Source organism: Marmota flaviventris, chromosome 2 (genome assembly GCF_047511675.1).
Source record: "Marmota flaviventris isolate mMarFla1 chromosome 2, mMarFla1.hap1, whole genome shotgun sequence".
Lineage (NCBI taxonomy): Eukaryota > Metazoa > Chordata > Mammalia > Rodentia > Sciuridae > Marmota > Marmota flaviventris.
The window spans coordinates 11,624,836-11,643,232 of NC_092499.1; the positions used below are offsets into that span (position 1 = coordinate 11,624,836).

The 18,397-nt window shown below is 36.3% G+C and overlaps 1 protein-coding gene across 5 annotated transcripts in view; it reads right to left on the reverse strand.

The window, feature by feature from the left end:
* Positions 1-18,397, reverse strand: part of Ppp4r4 (protein phosphatase 4 regulatory subunit 4) — a 107,212-nt gene that overhangs the window by 53,230 nt on the left and 35,585 nt on the right. For all 5 annotated transcript variants that reach the window (XR_011706530.1, XM_071607575.1, XM_027931690.3 and 2 more), the window contains exons 4-5: positions 1,207-1,354; positions 652-725 (exon numbers count right to left, since the gene is read on the reverse strand). Coding sequence is in view for 4 of the 5 variants with exons in the window: in XM_071607575.1 (XP_071463676.1) it covers positions 652-725; positions 1,207-1,354 (222 nt within the window). In the remaining variant the exon portion in view is untranslated. The remainder of the gene's footprint in view (positions 1-651; positions 726-1,206; positions 1,355-18,397) is intronic.

The window sequence follows — 18,397 nt, forward strand, 5'->3', positions numbered from 1 at the left end:
AAAACTAAACTTTTACATATTGTTAGTCAAGAGCTTAAGAATGTTAATGCCCTCTGATCCAATAACTCCACTTTTCTGGAAGCTACAGGTAAAGAAATTATCTGAAAAACAGGAAAAACTCTACAGAGATGTTCCTTAATGCCTTATTTTGATTGTAAAGCTTAAGGCTGAAAACAACCTTAAATGTTTAACAAATAGTACATGGTTTTACAACTACTACCAAATAAATTTAAAATAATGTAGAAAACTCATAAGTGGAAAACAATCATACACAGGTTCAACATGATTACTAATATGGCAAAGACCAAGCATATATAGGGAAATCTGAAGAGAAATATATCAGAATCTTACAAGTAGCCACATATCAGAACCATGAATTATTTTTCTTCCATTTATTTTCTGTCTTTACTCAAATTTTCTACAGTGATCATGTGTTGCTTTCCAAATGGGAAACAATTTTATTCCTTTGAAAAAAAACATTTTTGACCAAAATTTAAAAACTTACTATGAGCCAGGGTTATAGCTCAGTAGTAGAACAGTTGCCTAGTACATATGAAGCACTGGGTTTGATTCTCAGCACAACATAAAATAAAAGTATTAAAAACAAACTTACTTATTACAAGCAACAACATCAACAAAAACCAGTGTTACCTCGTGCCTTAGAGTTTCCTTTGGCAATACTTCTATCACAGCCAGGAGAGTTTCCAGCCATGCGTTGCTGACACCTGATGGACACACATGTAACATGCTAAATTAAGCTTCTCACTTACCACTGCTATTTCAACCCAGCCATCAATAGTTACAATAACATTCAATAGAAAGTATCCTATTCAAAGAGATTTTTCTATTTTTTCCTCTTAGGCAATATTTAGAAAATTTTTTATATTTAAAAATAATTTGGGAGATTATCTTAAACCCAAGGTACGTTATTTTGCTATATAATAATATTGTAAACATATGTCAAATAATAAGGTCTAAAAGGAAAGTATAAATCACAAGATGAACTAATGGGTCTTCAGCTTTCAAGGATACTAAATTTTGTGGGTTTTGTATGGCGACAGCCACAGCTGTTTTAAGTCATACCATCACTCAACTATTAGCCTGACCTTATTCTGTTATCCTCATCAGGCTCACATAATTCAAATAACACCGTGGCCATTTACAAGAAACAACAAAGAAACATGATTAAGCATGCCAGGCCCTGACCTGTGTCCCTTTGCTCCAGATGCAGGAGAATGACTTGGAGAAAGGAGTGGGCATACGTATGGACTGACACTGACTCTTCTTGCAGAATGGTCAGAAATGCTACCGCAGCCGTTAACTGCATTTCCACTCCTGCAACATGCAGGGCTTCCTGTGTAATCAGAGAGAGTTTGCTATTTACAGAGATGAGCGATCAGCAGTTACAATATTTAAAAACCCAAGATCACAGAAACCAAACAGTAATGTTCGACAAAATACTACATATGACATGTAAGGATATGTACTTGGTATTATTACTTTATATAAGAACTAAATCTGTTCCTAATCATTTAATTCAGTGGGCTACAGAAACCGTAACTGTATTAAGACTTTTGTAAAATCAATAACATTCCATTATTTTACTGAATAAAAATTATAAATAGTATAAAACCTTTAAACAAAAGAGTAGGCATTTTTGATGGGTTTGAATTTCTATTTTGCTACTGCTATTGTACAGATGTCATTCTACCTAGAAAAATAACATCAATGCTTAATCACACATGTTTTCATTACTTGTATTTCTATTTCAAAATAAAGATTATGCACTCTACTATGAAAAGAAATACACTTAAGGATGTACCAATGTATTCTCCCTTTAAAACACCTGGCAAGAACATAAATTACCATGAAGTAAACATTTTAAAAGAACTTCTTAAATATAAAAATGTTTTTTTAAAGAAATCACTTATATTGAAACCATCTCTATTCACCATTTCAATAATTTTAAAGTGCATATTCAAACCTAAAGCCTACATTAGAATATAAATTTTCAACACATAAAAGAGTTTTTTAAAAATGCTTCATAAACTACATCAAACATATTACCTGTACTTCTCTAGAAGTTTGAGAGAGACACAGGTCAGAGGGAGTGTGCGTGTGATGTAAAAGCAGTTGAAGGTGTTTTTGTTCAATCACATTTGGAAATTATGGGAATTCCCCTTATATAACTATTTTCTTACTAATAAATTTACTAGAACATCATGGGACTCACAGTCATAAAATAAAATTTCATTTCTGTGATTTTAGGAATACTGATCTTTCTACATCATTCCCTCATATATATATATGTGAATTACAGCATAATCTTTATAGGCATTTAAATCATTTAAACAGCTTTTCTTTACAACTTACCAATTTATTTTTCAAAATGAGCATTTTAATATTGACCACTGTACATTCAACTAACTTTCTCTACACTCCCCTTGAGAATTTAAGTAGAAATCTCACCTGGTCCAAACCTTAACTGAGCTCTTGCCAAAACCTGTTCCTCTGTCAATCTTCCTCTTCAACTTCTAGATGCTCATCCCCACAACTCCAGGGTCATCCCCTCACTCATCCCAATCAAAGATCAATAAACCCTGAAGAATCTCCCTTCAAAACAGATCCAGAATCTGACCACTTCTCACTTCTACCACTACCACCCTAACCCAAGCCACCATAGTCTCCAGCCTGAATTAGTCTAATCACCCTTAATCAGTCCCTGATTCCACCATCAACCCTCTGCTATCTATTCTCTATAAAGCAGCCAGAGAGATGCTTTCAAGAAATATATCATATTATACCACTTTTCTGCTCAAAATTCTCCAACAGCTTTCCTCCTCAAAGTCAAAGTCCCTTTAGTGACTTCAGGATCTGTCAGTTCCGTTCTTTGCTCAGATTTCCACATGGTGCATATCTGACCTCTTTCAAGCCTTGACACAACACCATCTTTTCAACAAGTCCTTCCCTGATGATCCTATTTTAAACTAAAAGCGTCCCCTTCCCAGCTTACACCACCATCAGCCCATGCAGCATTGGTTCACGTTCTCTCTCCTCCAAATAGAACATAATCTACTTAACCGTAAGAATTTTTGTCCATTTGATTACTAATGCATCCCCAACTCCTAGCACACAGCAGGCACTCAGTAAGCAACTGCTGGATGACTAAATGTCTTTTGCTCTTTCACTTAAACTTTCTGCTCCCGTTACTTTCTCCTTTCATGCATAGTTTCCACATCTCCTAAAAGGTGGCTTCAAGAGATTTTGAGGTGAGTTCTAAAGACTAAGGATTTGGTAGAATTTGGCCAAAGGTAAAGCAAAAATGGATCGTATAGATCCTCACTCCTTTTTCTATTATGTCCCATAAGGAGTGGTCCATGCCATCTTCTGCCCCAACAGCTCTGTGACGGTGGTTTACATTCTATACCCAGATTCCTTGATTCAGCACAGTGGGACCACCACCAGTCACCATATGAGAGGTAACATACATGGTTTTACAGCAGAAAAAACATTCTGGGCAGAGAAGTATTTTGCTGAAGGCCAGTGAGCTAGTAACTGGCAACTCTATGACTTACCCCTTGCCTGCCAGAAGCCAAAGACCCCTAAGTACTGACTTCTTCCTCACTGATCCTGCACATCCATTTGTCATTGATTAAGGCAAGGCTTAAACCAACTCTAAGCCTTCATATGGCAGTGAGGGACATCTGGCAGTAGCATCTGCCACGGCAAAGCCTTCTGTGCAATCTATCACACATTCAGGTGGCTGGGTTTGGTTTTATTTTGTTCTAAGCTTTTATATCACATGCACAAATGTTGTTTTACAAGTTTTTTTCAACCAAAAATCCATCACACATCTATCTTAAGAGTTCCTGGCTGAGAGAAAAAGAGAAGGAATATTAAGGCATAAAGCAGAAGTGGTAATTGGTCTCTGAAACCAATCCTCCCATCTCCGATGTTTTAACTGTTTCCAAAACAAACATTTGTTTCACTAACAGTTTTGAATTTGGAAAACACTTTTGAAAGATCTGATGTGGCCAGTGTGCATCATCGTTACAGATTTCAGAAGGCATAGACTTTATTTAGAAACAGAAGGACTTTGCAAAGAAATATTTAAATAGTGAGGGCCACAATGCACATTCCAGTTCACATGAGTCTGCTGTTTTAAGTTCCAAGAGCTGAATTCTGCCCCCTAAAGTCATTAAGTCCAGGGTTTGCACATATGCAAACTGTGTGCAGAGAAGAACATGTGGAGCTCTCCGGCTTCATTCTTCTTACTGCGTGACTTAGTCTTGACTCCCGCAGCAACATTTGCCCCAACTATTTTGCATTTAATTTTCGAAAAATCCTCAAGTCTTATCAGGATTTGGGTTTTTCTCTTGTTGTGCTGACTTCAACATCTGGAACTGTCCACTGTTAAGAAACCAGCACAGACTAAGAGATTTTATCACTGCTAAAAAATCAAATGATTTCTAAACATATGTTTCTGATACACAGTACAATGAGAGCATGATACTTACCCCAAAGCGTTCTCCTCCACAGAGTCACACCCTCTGGACAAATATATGAGATCCATACTCTCTGGATATATAAGTGTGTATCCTCATGGACCTTGGAAGACACTGAAAAGTAAATTTCTCTATTGCTTAAGTGCATGCCTTAAGGCCAGTTACCATTCCTCTTAGATATTATCGCATGGCTGCCAGCCCAACTTGAATTCCTCAAAAATGAAATGAGACAGTTGAAAAATGAGAAAATGGTACATTTCCAAATTTAAAAAACCATTCCCACTCAAGGAAGGAAATGCACCAGACACTTATATGTTTAAAATTTGTTCTTGAGTTAGCACGAAGGTGCAAGAAAGCATTTTGTAAAACAATGTGATATCTTCCTTCCATGCAGAGAAGGAAATAGCCCTATCTCCAACGAACCTACATTATATCCATCAAAAGATATATCTCAGGCTGGGGTTGTGGCTCAATGGTAGAGCACTCACCTAGCATGTGCAAAGCACTGGATTCAATCCTCAGCACCACATAAAAACATAAAAATAAAGGTATTATGTCCACCTACAACTAAAAAAAAATTTATAGATATATCTCTTTACAATACATATATAGGGAAGTATTATATAAATCATTAGTCCAAAAGAACAAATATTTTAGATCTATATGTTTTGAAACTAATCTTATTTAATAAAACTGGAAAGCACATTTTCAGAGAATGGTGCTTGAATAAGGTAAAGGAACTGGAAAATTACAAAATGTCTGTGTATTTTTAGAGATAATATCCTGGATTTTTTAAAAAAATTAATAGGGATCTAAACATGTGGGGTATTGAAGGTAATAAATGTGGGAATTTTCAATAATTAAAAATGACAGTGAATATCTCTTCTCATTATAAAATTGCAATATTTGTAACAGACTTTAAAACTAAGTTAAAATGTGAATAATTGGAACATGCTAACTCTAAAATACCTTTACAATTCACTGTAATACCTCATTCTTTTCACTATCACAGATTTTCACATTCTGCACCAAAATAAAGGATGGAGAGAAGTGATTGAGAGCACAGAAAGTCAGTCTGAACTGGGAAATAAAGTGTAGACAGTAGACAGAACAACATTTCAGGGATTAAACACAAGGTTCATGAGGAGGTCCACATAAAAATTCCCTCAAAGGCCCTTTCTATAAAGGAAATACCAGTAACAACAGCAACTATCATGTGACTCCTATGATGTACAGTGACATGTTCTGCCATGCAAAATCTTAAGACCAACAAAATATATGTCAGAGCCATGGTTTCAAAATTTAACCTCCAGCTGAAATATTCTGCAAAGTCATTTTTACATATAATAAATTAGAATCATGGATAATTTTATGACTTAGGATAAAAATGTAAGGCAGCAATGTCAAATTTTGCCAACAAAAGTATGTGCTTATGAAGGTAATATCTACTTAATGAAAGTGATCACTGTAAATAACCATTTTAAATAACTCATAGCAATATTTAATTAGTTAAATCTTTCTGAAAAAATTACAAACTGTTTTCTTGGTGAAAAAGTAGCAATTGCAAATTTGGTAATTTCTATAAGCAAATAGAAATGGAGCTTTTTTTCTAGTCAGTCACTAAAAATCTAATTCTGAAGAGAATGTAGTTTCAATTTCATCCACAGTATTTATTAAGTACCAGTATCATGCTAAGGTTCCAAGAACTTGGCAAAAAGTCCAAAGATAGGGTCCTCTGCCTTAGAGTGACTTCTGCTGGCTGTATACATTCACACTCAAAAAATACTCATTTAGTTACATTCAAGGCATTCAGTAGGTGCTAGAGACCTAGCAATCGGTAAGCAGGGCTAGCAGTGCACCTTACATCCTGACAACACTGCTAATTTGTCATTAAATCTCTGAAAGGGCTAAGATAAGAAGTACAATATGCCATAAGAAAGGTGACCTGTGAGGAGTCCGAGAGGGCTTTACTGAGAAGTGACAACTGACATATGTGAATAAAAAGAAATCCTAGACAAAAGAGTGGGAAAGAGAGAGAGGAAACAGCAAGGGTGGGAAAGAAGGCACTCCCAGCACTGAGAAGTAAGGAGAAGCATGCAGATGAAAAGAACTGAAAGAAGACCCATCAGCGAGCCTGGAGCAGAGCGAGAGGGTTTGCCGAGGTGGTGAAATAGTGCCAATTATGCACAGCCTGAGAAGCATTAGGCAAGAGAATATGCAAATTATAGCTTTAAATGCTTTGAAATATCAAGCTGATTATAAAGTTGGAAATGAATCAAAAAGGAGAGAGGTGGGATGGAATGGGAGGGAGACAGAGGGTGAAGATCCCTTGCAAAGCTATGACACGAACCTGCAACACCACTCATAAGAGCCTGGCTAGGGTGGAGGCAGTGCAGTGGGAGACAGTGAGCAGAGCCAAGAAATAGTAAGTCATGGAGAAACAGGATTACTTAATTCGTCAGTAAAAGAACCAATGGTACCAAGGATGAGTCCCAAAACCCTGGCTTATAAACCAGGAAGAGAGTATGAGGACATATTAGGATGGAGGACAGTGCAGGAAGCTTGGGTACTGGGGCAACTGCTAACTCTGAGATGCCTCTGAGACTTATAAAAAAAGATGACAAGCAGAAAGTCGTACAGACAGATGTGATACTCAGGAAAGGTCTGCTGATAAGGAAGTGGTCTGCATGGATGGTATTTAAAGGCATGGGGTCTCCTATGGAGGGAACAGAGACAACAGTGGAGAGCTCCTGCTGTGAACGTGATTCCACCTCAACAGAGGGAGGCTGAGAGCATGATGTGTAAATGAGGAGGCTGCCGCAGCGTTTGGGCAGAATATTTAATTTTATGTTCTAAAGTATTCCTACCATATCCCTAGAAAATAACCAACTGACCAGAGTGGATGTAGGGGTGACGACAGGGCACAGTAGAGGGGCATAGGTGTATAGAACCTGTGCAGGTTGCAAACAGAAACATTTGGGTTAATGTCATTCTGAAATTAAACCAAGAAGGAGTAATAAAGGAAAGGAATCTTCCTCTTCTAGACTTAAGTAATCCCAGACAACTTTCTAATAAGGATAATTTTTTAAAGCTAGACAAAACAGAAATCCTCTGCATAAGGGCACATGGAAACTAACAAGATAATGATCCAAGAAATGCCAGAAATCAAGAAAAGTGAACATGTAGGTCTAGGCCTGCTTCCTCCCCAAGATACATGCTGATTATATATAGAAGAGTCTAAGAGACTGAAAGCCTCAGAGACTTCACTGGCTGCCTTGCAGAGGCCCTGGCAGCCCCTCTGCACTAGCAGGAGGAGTGCCCCACTCCTGCCATAGGTGGCCTGGCAGGGAGAGAAGCCCCATACTGAAAGGGGACCGAGAGACTTTATGGCTAGTGCAGTGTTGGCCAGAAGAAGGATGAGATTCCCCTAGGTCCCAAACCATTTCCACAAATAATCTGTCACATACTAGGTCAAGCACACAATCAATACTACCCAGACACAGGAGAAGACGACATGAATGAGAACCAGCAAACCACCAGAAAACAGAAACACTGGTGTTCCCTGTTACATACCTGGTGCAAGAGATAAAAGACACAACTAAGAATTTCAACAGGGGATTCTAATATATATTTTTAAAACTTATAGCATATTTATTAAAAAGTTAAATAAAAATTCTATGCCAGAAAAAGTACAATAATCAAAATCAAAATCTGGTTAGACATAGAAGAATTAGTAAACTGGAAAACAGGTCCGAAAAAAAAAACTCACAACAAATCACAATGAGAAAAAAGGCTGGGAAATAAAAGAAGGTTAAAGATATAGGTGATACCATGAAAACATCTAGTATATGTGAAACGGGAGTCCGAGAAGAAGAGAGAAGATTAGGTAGAACCACATTTGAAAAAAAAATGAATTTTTCGAAAACTGACAAAATAAGTCAGATTCAAGAAGCTGTACATAATCCCCCAAAGAAATTTACATATTGGCACTGTAAAATCCTAAGCTAATAAAAAATCTACTTAAAATGTGTGTAAAATGCATTTCAGATCAACAAACAAGAGAATTTATTCTAAAGGGTGTTCTTCATGAAGGAAAAAAAAATGATACCAAATGGAAATACTATAGGCAACAAGAATTGATAAATATGTAGAAAATCTAAATAAATATTGATTACATAAAATAATAACTATAACGATATCTGTGAGGGTTAAAGTACATAAATAATTAAAGTGCTTGAAAGCATTAATATATAAGTCAGAAGATGATTAAATGGAATTAAAGAGTTGTAAGGATCATATATCAGACAGAAAGAGGGCAAAAATACTGAGGAACATTAAAATTTGCTTAGTCTTTGTTGCAGTGTCTAAGGTTTGTGACAAAAGCGAAGAAAAAAATGTATATAACTTCCCAGCCAACAGAAGGCAGAGAAAGTAGAATAAAACTATATATTTTAAAAAAGGAAATAAGGGAAAAAGGAACATAGAAAAGTGGGCAAAAAGAAAAAAGCAAATGCAATGTAAGATGACATGTGATTACATTAAATGTAAATAGATTTAAATGGTATTTTTAATAGGATGATTTTTCTTTTTTTCTCATGTTTTGGATCAAATGTTTTAATTAAAATTGTGTCAGATTTAATTGAAAAATAAAACCCAAACCTGTTTGCAAAATAAACTTTAAGACATGTGGATAAATCACAGATTAGAAGATATTTAAACACGTAACCAACAAAGAGCTTGGAACCGGAATATAGAAAAGGTATTATTCCATTAGAATGCTACACCACACTCGTAGATGGATATTTGGGTAGTTTTCAGCTTTGGCTATTATAAACAAAGCTGCAGTGAACATTCTTGCCAATACTTGGTATGATCAGAGCTTTTTAAATAGGTATATACTAGATCTACTTGCATTTCTGTAATGACTAATGATGTTCAATATCTTATGCTTATTGGTCATCCACAAATCTCCTTTGGTGAATGTCTTTCAAATTTTCAACTGAATTGTTTTCTTATTATTGAGTTTTGAGATTCATGTACATATTCTAAACATAAGTCGTCTATCAGATACATAATTTACAATATTTTTCCCATTCTGACTTGTCTCATCAATTCTTTTAACATTAATTGTCTTCTGAAGAACATTCACATTTGTCAAATTCTTCTTCCATGGATCCAACTGTAATCATTATACTAAGAAATCTTTGCCTACCTCACCAAGGTCACAAAGATTTTTTTCTTATGTTTTCTTCTAGATATTTTATGATTTCAGTTTTTAACATGTAGGTATATGATCTGTCGTTGTTATTGTTGTTCTTCGGTTTGGTGCAACATGCAGACTTTCTCCAATTGTTCCAATGCCATTTCTTTAAAAGCCTGCCCTGTTTGGTACTGAATTTCTGCTGTACCTATGTTAAAAATGAACTTACAATTTTAAAATTTTAAGGGTACGTGTGGGTTGGCTGGTCTGTTTAACTCTCTGTGCCATTTTTCTTCGTCTGCAGTTTCTGAACAATCCTCACCTTTGTTCTTCAGTATGTAACATTTCCTTTGATTCTGGCTGCTCCCAAGACTGACTTTTTTTTTTCTTTTTAATGTTAGCAGTTTTATTTTGCTGTAGCTGGGGGCAGGGGTATGTATCCTGCTTGGTGCCTTCTGAGATTCATGGGTCATGCTTTGTTCTTTCATTAATTTCAGAAAAGTCTTAGTCATTATTTCTCCAAATGATTTTCTTCCCTGTCCTCTTTTCTCATTCTGAGACTCTCTAGGCATTAGAGCACTTTACACTGTCTCAAAACCACTGGACGCTCTAGACTATCATTCTGCACTATTTTATCTTTGTGTTTTGGTTTGAACAATGTCTATCTTCATGTTCCCTGACTTTTCTCCAATTGTGTCCAAATTCCTGATAAGCCTACTGAAGAAATCTGATAGCATCTTTTTATTTCTAGCATTTGATATACTATCATCACTGTTGAAACCCCCTATATGTCCGTGCATTTTATTTTTCTACCAGATTTTTTTACACATTTAAAAAACATATTATTTTAAATTTCCTAATACCTCTAATATTTGGGTCATTGCTAATACTAGACCTGCTGTTTGCTTTATGTCTTGGTCATTAATCCCCCTTATTTTGTGTACCTAGAAATTTTTGACTGAAAGGTGGATTTTCAGTGAAGATGGAGTTAACAGTATCTGTGCTCTGAAACGGACTAGCCTCCTCTGCTAGGCTCTCTATATCGGGGATGAATAAGTCTATCCAGTAGTTAAGCTGGGTTTGAGCTCTGCTGTTGCTAACTTTCCCAACATCACAGTTTCAAACTCCCCCCCGCCGCCCCCGCAGCAGATCTCTGCTACCTTGTGTACAATGGGCAGCCTGAAATATTTTCCTCAGTGTTCCTGTTCCACTCTCAGCAGGAGTCTCTCTCCACACTCTGGTCAGGGACCACTGTTGTTTATTACCATATGCTAGGCTAATGGTGGAGGTAAGGGATTCCTGACTATCATAATCGGACCTCATCTCAGATCCAGGCCTTTCAGCTTGAGCCTCGGCACTGGAACTTTATCAGTGCTCCTATCCTATGACCTTGTATCTTGGGGAAGGAAGATCTTTGTCAGGGTTGTTTCCTGCCCATTCCTCACTGGTAACAGACCTCTGCTTTCTATTAGTTCAGGGTCTTAGGTCTAGTATCTCCCACCCTTCCCCCAAGGGCAAGAGGCTCAAGTTTCCACCCTTTTTCCAGAAACATTATCCAGGAGACTTGGCTGAATTTGCTTCTACCACAGCCACAGAAGCAGGCCCTAAAGGCAGGATGGTTCACTGCACCTTTTCCCAGGAGATCAGGCCTTTGCTTCACAAGAGAGAAGGTTCTGAAGCAATAGACAGAGTTTGTTTCTGACCCTCAGCAGCAGCTAATCACCATCACACCTGCTCTGCCTCCCAATTTCATGAGCAAACAGTGGAGACCTGGGGCTAGTGCTGGCAAGTGGGTGAGTGCAAGGCTTCCTTGGGTCTGGAGCTCCAAGTTATCAAAATGTAATGGACTCTGCTGGCCTAGAGTCATCCCATAAAAATCTGTTGAAAGTTTAAATGATTTTTTGTGATCCCCTGTGTAATGGCCACCTTTTTCTCCTATATTCTGCCAAAGGTTGGTGCCGCTGCATCTCCTTCCTTAGAAGGTCTCTTTTTTTTTTTTTTTTTTTTTTTTGAGAATTTTAACATTTATTTTTTTTTTTTTTTTTAGTTTTCGGCAGACACAACATCTCTGTTTGTATGTGGTGCTGAGGATCAAACCCGGGCCGCACGCATGCCAGGCGAGCGTGCTACCGCTTGAGCCACATCCCCAGCCCCCTTAGAAGGTTTCTTTATCTTTAGAGGTAAGTTCACTTGGTTTCCTTGTGACCAGCTCTGATAAAGATCAAGAAAAGTTATGATCCTGTGAGTTTTGTGGATAACCTACTAGTGTCAGAACAAGAGTGACGGCTTCTTGCTGCTTTCTATACCCTAAGTAGGAGTGGAACTGACTGCTTTGTTTTTGAGCCCTGGAACTTTTCCTTATTTTCTTATAAGCTTAACTATACATTTAGAAGAATTTCAAAAATTTTACTTCATTTTTATTGCAGGCAGGGTAAAAACAAATGACTGAATGACTAAGAAACACATGTGAAAGCCCTGTTCTCCACTAGAATTTTCTGAAAGGTAAATTTTAGATGTATCAGAAATGTTAGCTTACATAACTCTGTATGTCCAGAAAAACTATATACTCAGTAAACATTTCCATCAAACTTTAATTATCATTGAAATTAGTAATGTCAATCAACTTTGTCCTTCAATACAAATAGAAAAAAATACAATGCAAATATTATTCTCCAAATACACTGTGGTGAAGTACTTTTATTTTTGAGCTGTAAATAAAGAAGAAAGAGGAATTTGTATCATCTGTTCATGCCAATCTCTTTGATTAATACTTTTCTCCTTTTACTCAGTAAACTATAAGAAGAAATTATATAATTTTATGCCTCTCTGACCATAAAACTGCCCCAGGGGGGTCAATCCTCCCCCGATGATCACCTTCCCGCAAACTTACATTACAGAAGTAATATTTCACTGTCTTCTAAATGTTTGGCCTGTCAAAAGAGTACTCCACTGTGGGTTTTTGATGGTCTGCAGGGGATCTGGAACAACATGTTCTGTTTATGATGTATAATTTTGTTTTTTTCACAAAATCCTTTTGCTTTCCTTAGAACTTAACTTTTGCTTTATTTCAAGAAAACATCATCTACAGTGAGAAAGACAGGCATATGTTTTGAGATGCAAACCAAAGAAGAATGTGACTTGTATCTTTTGTCAGTATTCGTCCATTCCTTAGTTCAGACTACTTCTTTTGGGGGAAGAAGTGTCAAACCAAATTACATTATGTCATGCTTCCTAGAAACAACCCCAAGATATTAATACTCAAACACTAAACTTTTAAAGCCTATATTTTCTCAACTGTAAATGAGTATAAATACATCATGTGCAGTTATGATAATGCTGAAGAGGGTGTTTCTAAGGCCCTAAGCACGGTGCCTGACCCACAGGAAGTGCTCAACACATTATTATCTTTTGTCCATGTAACTGTGCTCTGCTGCTTGAAATAACACTTTTTAAAAATAAGGAAAGCTTCTTATTCAAATATTTCTATTAAAAAAATCCAAGTAAGATCACTTTTAAAAATCTACCTATATTCAGTAGATAGAAAATATTGGAAGAAATTGGTGAAATTTTCCTCCTATTTCTACATATGAAAATAAAGTCATGCAAAATTAATAAAAGTAGAACTAATTAATCTTTCAGAATATTGCCATATCACATCCACCAATTTTAAAGAATCAACTTTCATATTGATTTATTATGTCTCTTTTATCCTTAGTCTATTATATAACACTATCATCTCCCTTTCCCATATACCACTAATACTCCATTTTTATTTCTCACCCAAGAATGCCATCAGCAAATTGGGCCAATACATTGCTGGTTTTAGACTTTCATCTCAGAATATTAACCCATTAAGTCCCAAGTTTTCAATTCTGTGAATGTTTCAATGAAACTAACACAGGTACATAGGTTAGAAATCATAATATTTATGTTTTAATGCTCTAATCATTCACCTATTACTTTTCTCAAAAGAATAGACCTCTAAAAACAGTAATTATTTCAAAGTTATCATAAGTGGTATATTTGCTGCTCAATTTAAGCTTTTTATAGGTGTTCCACATCTGGGATGGGACAAAATAGGTTAAGTTCAATCATGACTTTTTTAGAATTGTTTTTGAGTGCTTACTATTTGCTAGGCACTATCCAGATTCTGGAGATATAGTGATAAACCAGACTGACAAAGATTTTGCTCTTATGAAACAAAGGGGAAAGACTGGTGGGTGTTGAGTCAGAAAAGACATGGAAAGAAGTTTTACTCTATCTGAAATGGGAAGCTACTTGTACTCATTTTCCTATGGCTGCTGTAACAAGTTAAGTTAAACTAAATGGCTTAAACAGTGGACATTGAATCTCTCCCAGTTCAGGAATGTGAGGAGTCCTAAATCAGCAACACTCTGTCAAAATCAAAGAGAGAGCTGGAAGGTGCCCTCCAGAGAGCTAGGTAAAATCTTCTTCCTTGGCTCTTCCAGTTTTCCAGTTTCTGGTGGTGGCAGGCATTCCTTGACTTGTAGTCGCATCACTCTAATCTGTCTTCAACTGACTTCTCCATGTTTGTGTCAAATCTTCCTCTGCCTTCTCCTTTAAGTGCACATGTGATGGCATTTGGACCTTTCTCAAATAATCCAGGATCACCAAAATCCTCAATTTAGCCATACCTGAAAAGACCCTTTTTTCCAAATAAGGTAATATTCATAGTTTCCGAGGAGTATGGTCTCCTATCTTGGGGATGTAGGAGCATTATAACTACTTACCACATCCCGTTAGTAATTCATACAAGATGGTGATACGGTCGGATTGATTCCATAACAGATCTCTCTGGGGGAACAGGCTACAGGAGGTAAGGGGCACGCTACTGCAGCAATCAGATGAGAGATGGCAAAGCTTTGAGAAGTGAAATCAAACACAGATCTGCCTCAGTCACAATCCACTAATGAGGAGGCTGAATACTAGTTAAGAGGAGGATTCAGGAGCCAGGATTCCTGTTGTGCCACTTGCTAGCTTTTTGCTTTTGGCAAGTCATTTCTTCCTCTGTCAAGTACCTGCTCTAGATCCACTGCTAAGCATTTTGTCAGCTTTTTCACTGCTGTGACTAAAAGAATTGCCCAGAGCAATTTTAAAGGAGAAAAAGTTTATTTGAGGCCTCACAGTTTCAGAATCTTAGTTCACAGAAGGCTGGCTCCATTCCTCCTGGCTTGAGGTGAGGCAGGACATTATGGCAAAAGAGTATTGCAGAGGGACACAGCTCACATGGTGGTCAGAAAGCAGAGAGAGACTCCACTTTCCGGAATCAAAATATAGACCCCAAAGCCACACCCCCAATTCCCACCTCCTCCTGCCACACCCCACCAATTCAGTAACCACTCAGTTAATCAATGATTAATTCACTGATTAGGTTAATGGTATAACTTAATCATTTCTCCAAACCTTCTTGCATTGTCTCACATTTGAGCTTTTGGGGGATACCACTCTAAACCATAACACTAGGATTCAGAGGAAAAAAAATGTATAGAAAGTTTTACAGAGCCCAGTCAAAAGAAAACTCAATAACTATTTGCTATTGTCATTTTATTTATACCTGACATTGCACATTTCCATTGTATTGACTTATGACATATAGACTGGAAACTAAAACCCAAGTGGAAAATTAAATGAATTTAAAAACTCCAACAGGTAGAAACTTGTTTTCGTATGCATTATAAAGAAGTCACTTATACTATGTGGTATAAAGATTTTATAAAGGACTACAGTATTTTAGAAGTTTATCTTGACAATCAAATTCTTTAAACTTCCAGATGTCAGAAGTTCAAATCACATATTAAAATCTAACAACTAAAACTTCAATTTAATATGTTGTGGGGAAATAATTAAAACAATCAAAGACCACAGAAAAATTATTCCTTTTTCAAAAGATACACTAGGGTTAAACTATGTAACATGTATATAACAACTATATTTTAAAGTGTTCCCAAATTTAAGGAACTTAAATTAGAGGTGAAAATATTTCCCCTCTAGATTCTTACTTAAATTTTACCTCAAGATGAATGGCCTAACTGCAGTACCACTCATCATCCACTTTGGATACAATTTAGAAAGTAAACTTCAAAAATATAATGGAATTAGTTCAATTCCGATCCTAACTATGTTTCTGCCATTTTATTTTTAATGTTAAATTACTGCATCTCTAAAACTGAAAACGACAATTTATTTTTTAAAATCCATTTTCAGTTAAGACATTATTGTAAGGATGAAAGTCAAATTCAAGAAAACAAAAATACAAGTTGTGAAATTTTGTAACACAAAAAGCAAGCAAAATCTCCAGTGCTATTTTATCTGATGATCTTTAAGTTAAAGACAAAGTAAGGGTTAGTTCTAAAAACTGCATATATTTATGTCACAAATGAACCATGGAATTATTACTTCTTGCATAAAAAATGTTTATCATTGATATTTTTATATTCTTTCAAAGTAAATCATTTATAGAAAAAACAGAATTAGTAAACAGTTAGATTATTTTTCCTCATGGACTTAATAGATCATCAACTAAGATACTGAAAACTATCAGGACCATAGTATACTCAAGCCAGAAATCTGGAAGCCATCCCTCACTTCCTGAATCCAATCCATTATGAAGTTCTCATCACTCAACCTCAATAAATGTATCTCAGGCATTACCTCACACTCTACTGTCTGAACAAGTCATCTCAACCAAGCCACCATCAAATATCATAAGGACCAGTGACGAAGCTTCCTACTTGTCCCATTCCAATCCACTCTCCATAAAGTAACCAAAATGATCACTGTAAACTGTAAGTGGGATCAAATCACTGTCCTGCATGAAGCCTTCAATGGCCTTACACCGCCTAAGAATAAAACTAACTATGAAATGCTCTGACCTCTTCTGCAGTCATAGCCCACCCCCACCCACTAGGTTCCAGCCACACCTGCCTCTCTGTTTCACCAAGCTGCTGAACCTCAGGCTACCTGCTATTCTCCAGAGACTCTTAAATGGCTGTTCTCCACATCCCTTCAGTTTTCAGCTCATCAAAGAGGCTTTCCAAGACTTCCCAGCACAGCAGGTTACCCTGCTACTTTATATCATCTTCTCCTGTTCTTTACACTCAAAGCCCTTAACAAAAATGACAATTATACCTTTTGTCTATTTGTTGAAAGTCTCTTTCCCCTCTGTACTACAGCCTTCCTGGGGACATGTTCCTCATCTGTATTTTATTCCTCTCTATTTCCCCAGCACTTAGAACAACAGTGCCTGTCCCCTTGAATGAATGAATGAATGAATGAATGAGAATGTTATTATTACAAAATGCTCACTTTGGGATACAAGATTGATTTTTTTCATAAAATTAACTAAGAAATTTTGGTCATGGCAAAATGAATAAAGTGGCTATAGGATTTCTGTCATGGCTTCACCACTGGAAAGCAAGCATTCACAGAAACAGGGACCACCTGAAAAGAATGCTAACCAGGAGAGCAATAAGTCTTCACAATCTCTCAATGTAATGATTTTAAAATGACTTGCACATAAGCAGAGTTTCCATCATTTGAAATTGGGCTGATTAAATGTCTGGCCACCTACATTACATATTAAACACTCAATAAAAGTATTTTTGGAGTTGCCCCTATAAAGCCTCTCTCATTTGTTTCATTCTTCGGCATTTTTCCATAAAGCCAGAATCACACAATGCTCTATTCTATATCCTTATTCTTTTTCATAGTTTTTAGGCCCTTCTGATCCAGAATATAATTTGAGACCTCTTTTAACTTTTTTTTTTTTAAAAAAATCTCTTCAAACTTAGTTTAGGGAAGGTTAAAGGAGGATACTAACAAACTGTTGTTATGATTAACTAAAGAAACAAAGGCAAACTTTTAGCAATAAAGATTTCTTAATACAAAAGTAGTATAAATTTTATTTGCATGCATTTAATCAGTTAATCCTCTTTATTATGGATCACTTTTAATGATTTTAGGAGCTTAATAAAATAATATCTTTCATAACTCAAGCAGGCCTTACAGTTTCAGAAGATTTATATTCCTATAAATATAACATAGTGAGTGTATATTCTTTTGTTTTATTTTTTGATGCTGGGCCTCACATATTCAAGCATATGTTCTTTATACATTCTCATAAAATTAATGCTTTCCTGAGAGTTCTTATGTAATTGCTTTATTGTGGGGCCATAAGCCAAAGAATTTTGGCAAAATAATTTAGAGACTGCTAACAGTCACTACTCTGTATCTTTCATCTTTTATTCCTGCTTTATACAGCACTGAACTTTCAACATGCTCTCTTGGAACAGATTAGCCAGCTCAACACAGAGTATGCAGCTTACTTAATATTTCTGGCTTTAAATCTTATTTGCTTATTTATATTAATTCCGTTATCAAGAGGATCTAAACATCTATTCCTCTCTACAGTTGTTTAACTAGCATTTCCAGGGTTCCCTGCTATTAGGCTTAGGTCAGTTAATATCATTGAAAATTGAACAGGAAAATGAACCTGGTCTGAGTAGATGGCATTCTTCTGGAAAAGAAAAACAGATATGAAAAAGCTTGATTCACATGTGAATTACATGCAATACCAAACTAAACATTATCTCAATTCACCACTCTAACCAGTAAAAAAAAATCATATTGCATCTGCATGCAGATGTAGGTAGCTTATAAAAATGGCACAGTC